The 17,981-nt window shown below is 40.7% G+C and overlaps 1 protein-coding gene across 1 annotated transcript in view; it reads left to right on the forward strand.

Annotated features, from left to right (window-relative positions):
• Nucleotides 1-17,981, forward strand: part of LOC117466657 (TBC1 domain family member 8) — a 39,366-nt gene that overhangs the window by 1,664 nt on the left and 19,721 nt on the right. The window contains 5 exon segments of the mRNA XM_034110036.2: nt 5,669-5,779; nt 6,382-6,500; nt 10,776-11,004; nt 12,235-12,475; nt 15,896-16,103. Of these exon segments, the coding sequence (XP_033965927.1) occupies nt 5,669-5,779; nt 6,382-6,500; nt 10,776-11,004; nt 12,235-12,475; nt 15,896-16,103 (908 nt within the window).

Below are 17,981 nucleotides of genomic sequence, written 5' to 3' on the forward strand. Positions count from 1 at the left end.
GAAATGATGGCTCAAAGTTCACTAATGAGCTTTGATTTAAAAAAAAAAGAAGCCAGACTCCAAGAAGAGCCCCCACTGCCCTCATCTAGCAGCGATCTATACGATCATTTTCTGATAATGATGAAATAGCCCCGCCTCCCCCTCCCCACGTCTCCCTCTCCCCACCTCTCCTGCTGCTGGGCTGTCAGAAGAAAAACAATGTTAACGGAAACTCTGCCGCACGGTTCCCTCGTCCCTTAGAAGAGGCGGAGAGGTGGGTGTTTTTCATCTGCTGGTGGACAGTCCGGAGAGATATACACAGGGCTGGGTTGTAATGGAATACATGTAACGGCGTTACGTAATCAGAATACAGAAAGCAAGTGTATTCAGCTGGCGTTACATTTGAAAAACGAGTAATCTGATTACACTTTCGTAAACCTGAATACATTTTGGAATACTTATTGTTTCCTCACAAAATGTAATATTCATTGCTGGCAGGACTGTGTGCACACTGCACAGTGCTGCAGCATGTCTGAGCGAGAGAGCTGCAGCGTGTCTGTGAGGCCCCGCCCCCGCACGCAGATGAGAGAGAGAGAGAGAGATCTCTTTTAAAATAGATTGAAAGTTAGAAACGGAGATGGTTAGATAAAATGTGCAAGATAACGTTTATGTAGCATTTCTTTATTGTCGAAATGATGACATATATTTCGGGATCAAATCAAAGCTGCTGAATGCATGGGGCAAGTGACTGAAACAGTTTTAAAAGTTATTACATCGTTTCAGATAATAATGATAATTCATTCTATTTAGGGGCGCCTCTCAAAGCACCCAAGGACACCTTACAATTCATAACATATTCCAAGGAAAGGTTTTAAGACAGTACAAAGAATGCAGTCCGGGTGATGTTTTTTACGTGGGGTGCAGATGAGAGAGCTGTCCAGAATGACACCAAGATGTTGTGTTTGAGTTCTTGATAAGCCATTAAAACGGTAAAATACGTGTCTGCTGTTCACCAAAACATACCCATCTCTTATGGAAAAAGAAAGTATTCTAAAAGTAATCTGCCACCGGTACCGGCGGGATTGTTGTTAGCTTCTGATGCGCAGAAGAAAAATCTGGCCCACCCTATTTTTTACAGGCCCACCCTAAAGTACAGTTCTGCCTACGCTACTGCACAGGCCTCAAAGCCAACATTAGAAATAGAGTGGGGGGGTTGGGGGCTACCACACCTTGCAGTGTGCAATGTTAAAGGAAAGCAGGGTTAACGAGTCAAAGCTGCAGCAACTATTACATTTGATTGTCCATTGACAGATAAAACATGATTAATGATTGACTTGTAATGGCATAAAATGATCTTTTTAGGCTCGAACGTGGAGATTTCCTGCTTTTTAAGTTAATATGTTTGGCGTTTTTTGGCTGACACGAGACAAACAAGGCTTAAAAGACTGGGATGGATTATTTGTTGCTATATTCTGACATTTTATGGGCAGATGGACCGATAATGTAAAGTAGTTGCAGCCCTACCTGCAGCATTGAAAACACCACCAACCATCTGAATTCACTTTACCTTAATTTTGGGAAGTTAAGTCTGCAGACAAAGTTCTCTCTCAAACAATTATTGACTTATTTATGATTATATTACTTTAATGTACTTTTAACAATCACTCCTCTAGGATGCATTTAGTTAAAAGTATAGAAAAGTATGTTAAATACATGTATAGACACATAATATATATATAATTGGAAATACTCGAGTAAAAGTATGTTTTATTTAAATATTTATTTAAATATTCCCAAACGAAAGTCAGTTTACTTACTGCATTGTCTTGTCCATGTTTCTTATGCTGGTGTTGTGTATCTTGTTTTGTGTGTGTTTGTACGGCGACCTTGAGAGCCTTGAAAGGTGCCGATATAAAATAAATGAATTCTTAATATTATTAGTTTAATTATCTCCACTTAGTGAGAGCTCAATTTCCCAAACATGCACAGTGGTTGATTTCCTTCAGTGGTCTTAATGCTGCCATATTTAAGACCCCCCCCCCCCCCCTCCCGTCTTTCTGCTTCCCTGATGCGCTGTTTGCGGCTTCCTCTGTCTCGCTTCCTCTCCGTGTTTCTCTTTACTTCACTCACACATTGTCGTACAGTAGATGTACACGATGAGGGACACTTCGTATCATTAAAGCAGAGGAGCAGCTCACACACAGCCCTCTTCATTCTCCCTCTTCTTCCCTGTGGGGGAAACCAAGCGGTTGCTCTTCTCATAAAACAGAATACTAGGAAGTTCCTGTCCGGGGTTTACTTTGTGTTTGTGTTCCCATGGCGAGAGCAGGTGAAAGGTCAAGTCCTGTTGTCACGTCGTTAACATTAACTAATTAAGCCAGCTCCTCTCCGGAATTCCTGCCACACAAGGGGAGGAAACAAAACGCAGAGCAGAGTTAGTTTTATCACTCAGATCTAACTGTAAAAAAGGTGTTTAGGTTTAATGATTAAAGCAGGAACTATAAGACAGTGTGAAACCAGCGGTGATGACATACTTCAAGCAGGATTTCTGGGAAGGGCAGGGCAACTAAACATCTGCCGCTGATACGGTCTTCATACCAAACCCTGTTTTATTTCCAAGCAAATACCTATCTCTCCAAGAGGCCCTATTGTGCTTTTTGAGTTTTCCCCTAACATCTCTCCCCCTCCATTGGACTCCTTTGTTTACTTTCCTAACATAGTGACATCACTATGTAACACTTGTGCTTCTATTGGCTAGCGCTCCAACATATTGTAGGTGATAGGCTAAGGGGGCGGGACATCTCTAAGCGGTTGACCAATCACAACATAGCCGGCCAGCTAACCAATCAGAGCAGACTGGGCTCTGGTTTCAGACAGAGGGTGAAAAGAGGTGTGTGTGAGAAAAATAAAGAGCTTTTTGAACATTAAAGCATGGAGACATGTAGAGACACTACATACTGATATACACCTGAACATCAGCAGGAGAGGACTCTTTAAAGTAGAGACACTACATACTGATATACACCTGAACATCAGCAGGAGAGGACTCTTTAAAGTAGAGACACTACATACTGATATACACCTGAACATCAGCAGGAGAGGACTCTTTAAAGTAGAGACACTACATACTGATATACACCTGAACATAAGCAGGAGAGGACTCTTTAAAGTAGAGACACCACATACTGATATACACCTGAACATCAGCAGGAGAGGACTCTTTAAAGTAGAGACACTACATACTGATATACACCTGAACATCAGCAGGAGAGGACTCTTTAAAGTAGAGACACTACATACTGATATACACCTGAACATCAGCAGGAGAGGACTCTTTAAAGTAGAGACACTACATACTGATATACACCTGAACATCAGCAGGAGAGGACTCTTTAAAGTAGAGACACTACATACTGATATACACCTGAACATCAGCAGGAGAGGACTCTTTAAAGTAGAGACACTACATACTGATATACACCTTAACATCAGCAGGAGAGAACTCTTTAAAGTAGAGACACTACATACTGATACACACCTGAACATCAGTAGGAGAGGACTCTTTAAAGTAGAGACACTACATACTGATATACACCTGAACATCAGCAGGAGAGGACTCTTTAAAGTAGAGACACTACATACTGATATACACCTGAACATCAGCAGGAGAGGACTCTTTAAAGTAGAGACACTACATACTGATATACACCTGAACATCAGCAGGAGAGGACTCTTTAAAGTAGAGACACTACATACTGATATACACCTGAACATCAGCAGGAGAGGACTCTTTAAAGTAGAGACACTACATACTGATATACACCTGAACATCAGCAGGAGACGACTCTTTAAAGTAGAGACACTACATACTGATATCCACCTGAACATCAGCAGGAGAGGACTCTTTAAAGTAGAGACACTAAATACTGATATACACCTGAACATCAGCAGGAGAGGACTCTTTAAAGTAGAGACACTACATAGTGATATACACCTGAACATCAGCAGGAGAGGACTCTTTAAAGTAGAGACACTACATACTGATATACACCTGAACATCAGCAGGAGAGGACTCTTTAAAGTAGAGACACTACATACTGATATACACCTGAACATCAGCAGGAGAGGACTCTTTAAAGAGCTTTTTTAAGATAGGAATATTAAAGGGGACTTATTATGCTCATTTGTATTGAACCCGTTGTCCTTAATTTATTTCGTTGACCTAAAAGCAGCACAAGACAGAGACAAACTGATGAGTAACCGTGATGCATTCAAGAGCAAACAGACATTACAGTGTTGTATATGTGAGAGCAGGTCTCTGTTTTGCTTTTGTCCCTAGCTGGAGCCTCTATGTCTCCTCAGCAGTATTCATTAGCAGAGAAAGGCGGTGACTCCTCTCTCTGGAAAGTTTCCCCCGCAGGCTTTGTGTTGTCAGACGGAGGGGTTTCTGTTGCCGGGCGGCCGGCCTCAAAGCTCCACGCAGCTCGACTTTGACTCTGAGATATGCTTTACATTTGGCTGAGTGCCAGACGCGTTATCTCTACAAATCTCCACCTGCCTCCACTAACAACGGCTGGTATTCTTCTGGATTAAAGCTGATGACAGATGATATTTTATGCTAATGTTCAGTGTGTAATACAACCTGAGTTGAATGATTGTAAAAGGAACTAAAAGCGTACTTTTCAAAGGTGGAAAAGCATCTTTTTGACTCTCACAAGACTATGACATAATCCCGTTCTGACAGCAGACTTCCAGCTTCTTCTTGACGGTTTCACGGCAGGTTTTTATAGGCGGACATACCTGACGCTTTTCAGTTAAATCATGAACTAGTCCGCCATCATGCAGGAAAACTGATACTGTCCCTCTTCTCTCCACGTCTCACGCCTCCTTTGTGTTTTCAGTCCTAACTTTGAACTGTTTGAAACGCAGGGTGGTAGATGCAGGTCGGGCTGAGAAAGCTGGGGTAAAAACAGCTGTGTATGAAGAAGGGAAACACAGCTTCTAAATGTGTTTCCGAAGTGCATCGACTCCTAAGGGTTGTAAAATAATCCCTACAATTATGACTTTCAACCCCCCCCCCCCCTTTAGGCATGTAGGGGGCCTCTGTAAAATAAAAAAAGTACTTGTTGCCAAATACGCAACATAAAAATGGCATTAAAATAATGTCTTGTTTGTTTTCTTGTGCCTCCACTCTGAGCCTCTCTGCATATTTGACACCCGCCGGTGTATTTCTGTCATCCAGCTGTGAAATATTGCTGCCTGCGAATGAACTCCTCACTTCTCTCTGTTTAGATTGACTGTAGAGATGTAATAGTACTTTCAATGTGGTTTGTCTGAGTTGGATTCATATGTTAGATAAATGTTTTTATAGCACCAGCACCACATTGATATCATTGTAACGTGAGATTTATATTCAAATCAGCTTGAAGTTAGTTCCACAAAATGCGCGCTGTATGGATTCAGAAACCGGTTTATTACCAGGTAGGTTGACGGGGAAGTTGACTTGGTGTCGTGCATAAAATTAAAACACAAATGTAAAACACAGATCTTTTTAACATCACTACAAATCTGTTTACATGCGAGATCTCCCCCTTATTGCTGCTTTCTTTCCACCACACAGACTGCACCTCTCACTGCAGGTGTTGTTGTTTTGTATCTCATGTCTCTGCGTCCTGTTGTCTCTCTGCAGGTCTCCTGGTGGGGGCGCTGGACTCGGTGCTGGACTCTAACGCCAGAGTCACTCCTTTCCGCATCCTGCTGCAGGTCCCCGGGTCCCAGGTCAGCTGGGTCATCGCCAGCGGTGAGAAACTCAGGCTGGGTGATATCAAAAAAGAAATCGAATATTAGAATATTTTCCAACAAAAACCCAAATTCTAATATTTTTTTTAAATAAATCCACCGTACAGTATTTCATTTTTTGTTCAACGTTACCATATTTGTATACATTTTATTTTTTTTAATGCATTTTATTTGCACAATTTAAATGTTTGTCTTACGCGTATTGTTGGGCTAAGGATTTTCATTGCCAAAACTAAGCTGTAGCTGTTGTGCAAATGACAACAAGCTTTTAAAATGATAGAATGGACTTGGTGCTTTTGTTAAATGTAGGTCAACACAATAAATACTTGGTTATGAATCATCAGTAATGTGTTTCAATAATGACAGGTTGTTTAAGGCAAATAATAGAACAGTTATAACAATACTGCATGGTACATATTTGATCTGCAATGCAGCATTTAAATCCAGGAAACACTTTTTTGGTGTGTAATCCAAAATCTAAGACGCCATACATCTCATATAATGATATCTGGTTTGATTTCTTTACTTTTCTTTGCCCTCAGTTGCGTCATTAGATGACTCACAGCTGTTATATCCTTTCCTTTTGATCTGTTTCTCTCCCAGGAGCCGCTATAGGGGAAGTGAATAAGCACTGGGACTGGCTGGTCCACAACCTGCTGCACTCTCTGTCTGTGTTCGAGAACAAGGAGGATGGGGCCAGCTTCGTCAGAGGAAAAGTCAAGGTGTGAAACCAACCAGTGCCAGGAGATATTCTGCTCATTTCAGAATTCATATCAGCATGTAGTGTCTCTACTTTAAAGAGTCCTCTCCTGCTGATGTTCAGGTGTATATCAGTATGTAGTGTCTCTACTTTAAAGAGTCCTCTCCTGCTGATGTTCAGGTGTATATCAGTATGTAGTGTCTCTACTTTAAAGAGTCCTCTCCTGCTTATGTTCAGGTGTATATCAGTATGTAGTGTCTCTACTTTAAAGAGTCCTCTCCTGCTGATGTTCAGGTGTATATCAGCATGTAGTGTCTCTACTTTAAAGAGTTCTCTCCTGCTGATGTTCAGGTGTATATCAGTATGTAGTGTCTCTACTTTAAAGAGTCCTCTCCTGCTGATGTTCAGGTGTATATCAGCATGTAGTGTCTCTACTTTAAAGAGTTCTCTCCTGCTGATGTTCAGGTGTATATCAGTATGTAGTGTCTCTACTTTAAAGAGTCCTCTCCTGCTGATGTTCAGGTGTATATCAGTATGTAGTGTCTCTACTTTAAAGAGTCCTCTCCTGCTGATGTTCAGGTGTATATCAGTATGTAGTGTCTCTACTTTAAAGAGTCCTCTCCTGCTGATGTTCAGGTGTATATCAGCATGTAGTGTCTCTACTTTAAAGAGTCCTCTCCTGCTGATGTTCAGGTGTATATCAGTATGTAGTGTCTCTACTTTAAAGAGTCCTCTCCTGCTGTTGTTCAGGTGTATATCAGTGTGTAGTGTCTCTACTTTAAAGAGTCCTCTCCTGCTGATGTTCAGGTGTATATCAGTATGTAGTGTCTCTACTTTAAAGAGTCCTCTCCTGCTGATGTTCAGGTGTATATCAGTATGTAGTGTCTCTACTTTAAAGAGTCCTCTCCTGCTGATGTTCAGGTGTATATCAGTATGTAGTGTCTCTACTTTAAAGAGTCCTCTCCTGCTGATGTTCAGGTGCATATCAGTATGTAGTGTCTCTACTTTAAAGAGTCCTCTCCTGCTGATGTTCAGGTGTATATCAGTATGTAGTGTCTCTGCTTTAAAGAGTCCTCTCCTGCTGATGTTCAGGTGCATATCAGTATGTAGTGTCTCTACTTTAAAGAGTCCTCTCCTGCTGATGTTCAGGTGTATATCAGTATGTAGTGTCTCTAATTTAAAGAGTCCTCTCCTGCTGATGTTCAGGTGTATATCGGTAAGTAGTGTCTCTACTTTAAAGAGTCCTCTCCTGCTGATGTTCAGGTGTATATCAGTATGTAGTGTCTCTGCTTTAAAGAGTCCTCTCCTGCTGATGTTCAGGTGCATAATAGTATGTAGTGTCTCTACTTTAAAGAGTCCTCTCCTGCTAATGTTCAGGTGTATATCAGTATGTAGTGTCTCTAATTTAAAGAGTCCTCTCCTGCTGATGTTCAGGTGTATATCGGTAAGTAGTGTCTCTACTTTAAAGAGTCCTCTCCTGCTGATGTTCAGGTGTATATCAGTATGTAGTGTCTCTACTTTAAAGAGTCCTCTCCTGCTGATGTTCAGGTGTATATCAGTATGTAGTGTCTCTACTTTAAAGAGTCCTCTCCTGCTGATGTTCAGGTGTATATCAGCATGTAGTGTCTCTACTTTAAAGAGTCCTCTCCTGCTGATGTTCAGGTGTATATCAGCATGTAGTGTCTCTACTTTAAAGAGTTCTCTCCTGCTGATGTTCAGGTGTATATCAGTATGTAGTGTCTCTACTTTAAAGAGTCCTCTCCTGCTGATGTTCAGGTGTATATCAGCATGTAGTGTCTCTACTTTAAAGAGTTCTCTCCTGCTGATGTTCAGGTGTATATCAGTATGTAGTGTCTCTACTTTAAAGAGTCCTCTCCTGCTGATGTTCAGGTGTATATCAGTATGTAGTGTCTCTACTTTAAAGAGTCCTCTCCTGCTGATGTTCAGGTGTATATCAGTATGTAGTGTGTCTACTTTAAAGAGTCCTCTCCTGCTGATGTTCAGGTGTATATCAGTATGTAGTGTCTCTACTTTAAAGAGTCCTCTCCTGCTGATGTTCAGGTGTATATCAGTGTGTAGTGTCTCTGCTTTAAAGAGTCCTCTCCTGCTGATATTCAGGTGCATATCAGTATGTAGTGTCTCTACTTTAAAGAGTCCTCTCCTGCTGATGTTCAGGTGTATATCAGTATGTAGTGTCTCTAATTTAAAGAGTCCTCTCCTGCTGATGTTCAGGTGTATATCGGTAAGTAGTGTCTCTACTTTAAAGAGTCCTCTCCTGCTGATGTTCAGGTGTATATCAGTATGTAGTGTCTCTACTTTAAAGAGTCCTCTCCTGCTGATGTTCAGGTGTATATCAGTATGTAGTGTCTCTACTTTAAAGAGTCCTCTCCTGCTGATGTTCAGGTGTATATCAGCATGTAGTGTCTCTACTTTAAAGAGTCCTCTCCTGCTGATGTTCAGGTGTATATCAGTATGTAGTGTCTCTACTTTAAAGAGTCCTCTCCTGCTGATGTTCAGGTGTATATCAGTATGTAGTGTCTCTACTTTAAAGAGTCCTTTCCTGCTGATGTTAAGGTGTATATCAGTATGTAGTGTCTCTACTTTAAAGAGTCCTCTCCTGCTGATGTTCAGGTGTATATCAGTATGTATCTACTTTAAAGAGTCCTCTCCTGCTGATGTTCAGGTGTATATCAGTATGTAGTGTCTCTACTTTAAAGAGTCCTCTCCTGCTGATGTTCAGGTGTATATCAGTGTGTAGTGTCTCTACTTTAAAGAGTCCTCTCCTGCTGATGTTCAGGTGTATATCAGTATGTAGTGTCTCTACTTTAAAGAGTCCTCTCCTGCTGATGTTCAGGTGTATATCAGTATGTATCTACTTTAAAGAGTCCTCTCCCGCTGATGTTCAGGTGTATATCAGTATGTAGTGTCTCTACTTTAAAGAGTCCTCTCCTGCTGATGTTCAGGTGTATATCAGTGTGTAGTGTCTCTACTTTAAAGAGTCATCTCCTGCTGATGTTCAGGTGTATATCAGTATGTAGTGTCTATACTTTAAAGGGTCCTCTCCTGCTGATGTTCAGGTTCATATCAGTATGTAGTGTCTCTACTTTAAAGAGTCCTCTCCTGCTGATGTTCAGGTGTATATCAGTATGTAGTGTCTCTACTTTAAAGAGTCCTCTCCTGCTGATGTTCAGGTGTATATCAGTATGTAGTGTCTCTACTTTAAAGAGTCCTCTCCTGCTGATGTTCAGGTGTATATCAGTATGTAGTGTCTCTACTTTAAAGAGTCCTCTCCTGCTGATGTTCAGGTGTATATCAGTATGTAGTGTCTCTACTTTAAAGAGTCCTCTCCTGCTGATGTTCAGGTGTATATCAGTATGTAGTGTCTCTACTTTAAAGAGTCCTCTCCTGCTGATGTTCAGGTGTATATCAGTATGTAGTGTCTCTACTTTAAAGAGTCCTCTCCTGATGATGTTCAGGTGTATATCAGTATGTAGTGTCTCTACTTTAAAGAGTCCTCTCCTGCTGATGTTCAGGTGTATATCAGTATGTAGTGTCTCTACTTTAAAGAGTCCTCTCCTGCTGATGTTCAGGTGTATATCAGTATTTAGTGTCTCTACTTTAAAGAGTCCTCTCCTGCTGATGTTCAGGTGTATATCAGTATGTAGTGTCTCTACTTTAAAGAGTCCTCTCCTGCTGATGTTCAGGTGTATATCAGTGTGTAGTGTCTCTACTTTAAAGAGTCCTCTCCTGTTGATGTTCAGGTGTATCTCAGTATGTAGTGTCTCTACTTTAAAGAGTCCTCTCCTGCTGATGTTCAGGTGTATATCAGTATGTAGTGTCTCTACTTTAAAGAGTCCTCTCCTGCTGATGTTCAGGTGTATATCAGTATGTAGTGTCTCTACTTTAAAGAGTCCTCTCCTGCTGATGTTCAGGTGTATATCAGTATGTAGTGTCTCTACTTTAAAGAGTCCTCTCCTGCTGATGTTCAGGTGTATATCAGTATGTAGTGTCTCTACTTTAAAGAGTCCTCTCCTGCTGATGTTCAGGTGTATATCAGTATGTAGTGTCTCTACTTTAAAGAGTCCTCTCCTGCTGATGTTCTTATTGTGTCTTTTGCTCTTCTCCAACTTTGCCTTTTTTTCGCTTTATTTCAGTGTTTGTTTACTTTTTGTAGTTGATTATATACGTTGCATTGTTGGAGGAGCTCAGGTCAGAAGAACTCCATTGCCACGTCCACACTGTAGCTCTGTGACATGAAGAAACCCTTTATCAGTGATCCATGTTTCCTCCGCTGCAGGGTCTTATCGCTGAGGAGGTCCGGGGGCGCCAGGCGGCTCAGGAGGAAGACCCCGAGAAGTTCAGGGAGCTGCTGAGGAAGTTCGAGCTGCACTTTGGCCTCCCTTCGTCGGAGAAGCTGGTGACGTATTACTCGTGCTGCTGCTGGAAGGGCAGGGTGCCGCGGCAGGGCTTCCTCTACCTCAGCATCAACCACCTGGCCTTCTACGCCTTCCTGCTGGGGAAGGAAGGTCTGTACACCGACATATCACAGGTCTCAGATATATACAGAGCCTGTCTCTGATTGGCTGAAACACCCAACAGATCATCGCAGCATTACCCATAATCCCCTCTGTTTCAGCCCTGTTTCCAAAGTGCTGATTCTCTGTAGAAGTGGATTTTGCATAATAGCTGACCTTTAACCAAAAGACTGAATTACTCACAATTATAATCTTTTTTTTTTAAAGAGGAAGAAGAAATGAAAGGGTTCACAGAAACCACAAAGAGTCCAGAATGTTACCATGCAGGTGATATGGGATACTGAATGTGAAAGTAACAGAGAAAGGCCAACTGAACTAAAAACACTTCTTTCACTTTATTGAAATCCTAAAGATATAGTTAAGTTAAATGAAGATTAATTAATAACAACAATATATTAAAAACAATCACATAATGAAGTAGCTCAGCATCAACCACCTGGTCTTCTACGCCTTCTTGCTGGGAAGGAAGGTCCGTACTCTAAAGACCGGGCGTATTAACATGTATTAACCAAAAGACTGAATTACACACAATTATTAGTTTTTACAAGTCATTATTCTCACGTATTTTGGGACTACATGAGAAAGTGTGAACACACCTCTGGCTGGCAGAGAAGGATCTGCTCCATAACCCAACTCAAACCCCACCTGTTCAAACTGGCATTGTCTCTATAATCTGTACCCTGTGTCCTTTTGTGTCCTTTTGTAGTCAATGTCCTGTTGTTTGTCTTGTCTTACCCCAGCTGATACTTCACTAAATCCACTGTTTTAATTTGTAAGGTAAAATTGTAAATCTGTAACCCTGTAAGGTGTCCTTGGGTGTTATGAAAGGCGCCCCCCAAGATAAATGTATTATTATTATTATAGCTTCTTGGACAACTGGACTTAAAATCACAGTGAACATTTTACATTTATACCCAATTTAATATTCCATTCCTCACATACTTATGTATATTTAATATCCTGCTTCATATTTTGTTTCTATAAATTCTACTTTTTTTAATGCTATTTTATTTCTATTGAGATGTTTGAATTGTGGAATGTTTATTTCTTTTAATTTAATTTTCTTTGCTCAATGCCGTGTCTTTTTGATGCTGCTGCAACGCAAACCTTCCCCATATTGGGATCAAACAAGTACTTCTTATCTTATCTTATCTTTTTAGATGAGCTTTTTCTTAGCGACACCATCTTTAAATTGGTCTTTCAATGTTTATTTTCCCTCAGTGAAGTTTGTGATCCCCTGGGCGGAGGTGACGCGGTTGGAGCGGGTCTCCAGCGGTCTGATGACGGAGGCCATCCGGATCAACACCCGGAAGAGACAGAGGGAGTTCTCCATGTTCCTGAACCTGGACGAGGCGTTCGGGGTCATAGGTCAGCTGGCGGACATCGCCCTCAGGCGGCTGCTGGACAGCGAAGGCCTGGAGCTGGACCGAGTGCTGCAGCAGCCGGCACGCATCACCAAGAGGTCAGAGAGCTCTGCTTTATCACACTCGCATACACCTCATTTCAAAATGAACGGAGCGGTGCAGGGGTGACGTGTTTTTGCAGGTGGAGCTGGAAGTTAGCATCGCAAGGGCTCCCTTTTCTAAAAGCATTGGATTTCGGAATATTGCAGGAAATAAGGTCTGTTGCAGGGCTGGCCCTCGGCATAGGCAGTATAGGCGAACGCTAAGGGTGCGTCAACCCATCGGGGGTGCCAACACATTTTTTTACGTACGCCGCCCATAAACTATGCCGCACCCCCCCCCCAAAAATCAAGTTGAACTGCCCCAGCTCCAGTAAAAACCAGAGGTTTGTGTGAAATTGTTCTTTTTCTGAAATAATGGTTTTAGTGTGCAATTATAGGTTTTAATTTTGTATTAGTGTTAATTTAAAATAAATCAAACTCCCAAAAAACGTGTACAGCCTTTATTAACATTGGAATTTACTGTGTAAGCGGCCGCGGGGGGGAGAGCTTTAGAGAGCTCTCTCCTGAAAGACTGAGAGGCTCTGATAACCTCAGCTCAGTGAGGTAAAGGCACACCTTTATATGAGCATTATAGTTATAAAAAAATAAGAGAATAGATGAAAAACAGGTATAAAATACTATATGACAGCAAAAATAAGTTGTTATTAATAAGAAAGAATACAGTTTAAAAGGGGAGTGATTTGTAAGACATCCATAAAGAAAAAGTAAATCTGTTTACAGTTCTGTTTCATCTGGGTGTTGAGAGAGGTGTCCATAGATCTCTTCATGTTGCTCTCAAAGTGCACCAGATTGATGCTTTAACTTCAATATTTTAAAAATAATCTTCCCAGGGGAGCATGCCCCCGGACCCCCCTAGAGGATGTTAGGTCCACCCCCCCACTTAAATCATGTTCACATGGATAGGAAACTAAATACATTTGCACACATCTTGTGTCCATATCTTCCTGTTTTGGTGTGACATCACGTTGGTATATGTCTGGTTTGACAGGGGTGCAGTTCTGACGGAGAGCACCAGAAGGCAGAACGTCACTCCGGCACTTCAGAAATTGCAGTACCGATAAGGAGCCATACACATGCCGCAGTTTCTGCGTGTCTGTGTTTTTAGTTGAAATCCCAGTGGCGATCTGTTCCCCTGTCACACTGATCATACAGTCAATAACTTTGTTGTTATTAGCATCTGGTTAGCTAGCTATGCTAACAAATATAAGAAGCTTTTCCTCCAACCAGTGAGGTAAAGGCACATCTTCATATGATCATTATAGTTATAAAAAAATAAGAGAATAAAGTAAAAAGGTATACAATACTAATATGACAGTAAAACAAAGTTGTTATTAATAAACAAGAATACAGTTTGAAAGGAGAGTGATTTGTAAAATATCCATAAAGAAAAATAAATCTGCTTCAACATTTAAAAAATGTTTAAACACACTTAAATCATGTTCACATGGATAGGAAACTAAATACTTTTGCATACATCTTGTGTCCATATCTTCCTGTTTTGGTGGTCATGCCACACCCGAGTCATGGTAAAATATCTGGATTAAGAGGTTGTTTTTTTCTTTGCACAGCATGAAAGAAAGGCGAAATTAATCTGTGATTTTATTATTTTTAAGCAGAGGTCAATAACTTGTATACGGCCCTCGGAGGATATTGTAAAAATTGAAATGGCCCTTGAGAGGAAAAAGGTTCCCCACCCCTGGTCTGAATGGTGGAACTAGCTCTCCATTGATATCACTGCAACAAAGGTTCTACATCCTTTGTTGCAGACTAAAAACCACCCGTTATGACTTCACTTTGGCCAATACAACTAAACAGATTTCTCTCTTTTGTTTGCAGCACTGACAACGATTTGACTCATTTGGAGTCAGTGCAGTATTACTCAGAACGGAGGCTCGAAAAGATTCTTGCTATTTTGTACTTTTTTTATAGAAACGGTGCGTCACTAATACATTTTAAACGACAGTGTGCGGGAGAAACCTAATCTCTTGACTCAAGACCTTTCTATAAGTCTTAACAGATGGCTGAGTTAAGACACCGATGAGATGTGTATTTTTAGTATTTCTTTATGTACTTTAATCTCTTTTATGTTTCCTATCAAGCACCCTTGATTTGCCTTGATGCACAAACAGCATGGCTCTTTGCTCTCAGACGCCACTGTGACACTCGGGGTTATTTATTCCTGTCTATGTAAAAACCTCAAAACCAAAACGGAGTGGAGTTAAAAGTAACCTGAGATGTATGTGGCTGGCAAACCACAACACAGAAATATGTTTTCTAGTCTCTCTAGTCTTACATCAAGAGAATGAAACTGAAAAGAGGAAGAAGAAATGAAAAGTTAGAGAAACCACAGAGAGTCCAGAATGGTGTAAAAAAAGAAAAAGAAAGTAATGACCATGAAGGTGATGTGGGATACTGAATGGGAAATCAGAGAACGGAGAAAGGCAAACATACACTGGCTCGAGATACACTTGTTGTTATATTCCATGGAATGCTCTTAACATCCCGATAGCAATGAATATCTGAAGTGCTTTGACAAAAAATCCATTAAAAAATGTCATCTGTGGAAGCCGTGGCGCTGTAAAAAGCACGACCAATCATCTGAGCCGGCTAAAGTAACTGGATGGCCGACCTGCCTGTCAGCCTTCCATCGGGGCACAGACTTACCTCGTGCCCTCATTGGTCATGTGCGCTTTCCTGTGTGTTGGAGGAGGGGCTCTGTAAGGAAGCGGCAGATTTTCTCCGGTTGTGTATTTTCAAATTCTAGCGCACTCGAGCTGGTTTCTCCAAAATTACCTACCCCACCCTTACGTGATATGATCGTGAATTATAACAACAATGTATTCAAAACAATCAAATAATGAAGCGATGTGCTGATTTAAAATAAAAAATGCATTCATGGTCCACCAGTGTATTTTAAGCCAAGAAATGAAGTAAATATTCACCCGGACATTGTACATTTTCTATCACCTAAAATCTTTTTAAAACTGATTCCTGGTACGTCTTTGCTCCCCAAACTTTTCAAACTCTAAATGTTTTTGTTGTTTTTGCTCAGGCTACCCACCACTATTTCCCCTCTGATTGGTCGGTCAAAGTCAAAAGTCAAAGTTAACTTTATTGTCAATCTTCCAGTTTGTGTGTACAGACAGAGAGATCGAAATACCGTTTCTCACAATCCCGAATATACAAATATATATAAAATATCTATAAAACTATGTATATACCTATATATATATATATATATATATATATATACACAATCAACAGACACAGTTATACGTATGCACACATTAAGACGTAAATAAAAGCACAACAATCAATATATACAAAATAACAGTCCCTTATAACTTTGAGAAATGTGAATTAGTGCAAGACTGATCAGCGCTATAACATTTTCTCCCTCACCATCTTCTTCCCCAGGATCCTGGAGGAGCAGGCGATACGGGAGTACGTGCTGGCGTTGTTTCGCCTCCCTCGGGAGGAGAGGCTCCACGAGGTGGCCTCCTGCTCGGTGTGGACCCCCCACGCTCGCTGCCACACGGCCGGGACCCTCTACACCACCGACTGCTACCTGTGCTTCTCCAGCAGAGAGGAGGGCAGCTGCATCCTGCTCATCCCCCTCTCAGAGGTACGTCCTGCATCACTGAGGGGTCATCACATGCAACGCTTTATTCTCATACGCACAGTAGCAGAGGTGGGAAGTAGTGGAGTACATATACTTTGTCACTGTACTTAAGTACATTGTTCTGGTATCAGTACTTTACTCCACTACTTGTTTTTCTGACCACTTTTAACTTTCTACTTCTTACATGTTGAACTCAAATACCTGTACTTTCTACTTCTTACATGTTGAACTCAAATACCTGTACTTTCTACTTCTCACATGTTGAACCCAAATACCTGTACTTTCTACTTCTTACATGTTGAACACAAATACCTGTACTTTCTACTTCTCACATGTGGAACTCAAATACCTGTACTTTCTACTTCTTACATGTTGAACACAAATACCTGTACTTTCTACTTCTTACATGTTGAACTCAAATACCTGTACTTTCTACTTCTTACATGTTGAACACAAATACCTGTACTTTCTACTTCTTACATGTTGAACACAAATACCTGTACTTTCTACTTCTCACATGTGGAACTCAAATACCTGTACTTTCTACTTCTTACATGTTGAACACAAATACCTGTACTTTCTACTTCTTACATGTTGAACCCAAATACCTGTACTTTCTACTTCTTACATGTTGAACTCAAATACCTGTACTTTCTACTTCTTACATGTTGAACTCAAATACCTGTACTTTCTACTTCTTACATGTTGAACCCAAATACCTGTACTTTCTACTTCTTACATGTTGAACCCAAATACCTGTACTTTCTACTTCTCACATGTGGAACTCAAATACCTGTACTTTCTACTTCTTACATGTTGAACCCAAATACCTGTACTTTCTACTTCTTACATGTTGAACACAAATACCTGTACTTTCTACTTCTCACATGTTGAACACAAATACCTGTACTTTCTACTTCTTACATGTTGAACCCAAATACCTGTACTTTCTACTTCTTACATGTTGAACCCAAATACCTGTACTTTCTACTTCTTACATGTTGAACTCAAATACCTGTACTTTCTACTTCTTACATGTTGAACCCAAATACCTGTACTTTCTACTTCTTACATGTTGAACTCAAATACCTGTACTTTCTACTTCTTACATGTTGAACTCAAATACCTGTACTTTCTACTTCTTACATGTTGAACTCAAATACCTGTACTTTCTACTTCTTACATGTTGAACACAAATACCTGTACTTTCTACTTCTCTCATGTTGAACACAAATACCTGTACTTTCTACTTCTTACATGTTGAACACAAATACCTGTACTTTCTACTTCTCACATTTCCCAAACAGCTGGTTCCTTTAGTCTGAATGTGTGTTGGTGCGTGATCATTATTCTTTAGAGTCACTGCGTGCCTATTGGTTGGAACACGATCCGTGTATCCATCACTTCCTGGTCTTCTCTAAAGAAGAGGGACCAATGGAAACGTTGTCATGTTGCCGTTGTTCAGCATGGAAACATTCATTAGCTAACAATGACATTATTGTTCTATTGATATAAAGGGAGGTCAGGTACTCTTTAAAGCAGCTGCTAGCTATGGGTACTTTCTACTGAAGTACACTTCAAAGCCTCTTTACTTTCACTTGAGTAAAGAAGTTTAGTCAGTACTTCTACTTTTACCAAAGTATTTTTTAAACACGAGTATCTGTACTGCTACTTGAGTAAAGGATGTGTGTACTCTAACATCTCTGCACAGTAGCTACATGAGTAGCAACGTCAATGAAAATATCACGTAGTACAGTATGTAGGCTTTGTGCCGTTTCAGACCTTTTTAAGTCATAAACTCTAAAGGACTGAAGACCAGTGAGCCTCACATGAACATCTTGACCCACACGTTGGGGTCCACGAGGCTCTAAGGACGCATTA

Source organism: Pseudochaenichthys georgianus, chromosome 21 (assembly GCF_902827115.2).
Source record: "Pseudochaenichthys georgianus chromosome 21, fPseGeo1.2, whole genome shotgun sequence".
Lineage (NCBI taxonomy): Eukaryota > Metazoa > Chordata > Actinopteri > Perciformes > Channichthyidae > Pseudochaenichthys > Pseudochaenichthys georgianus.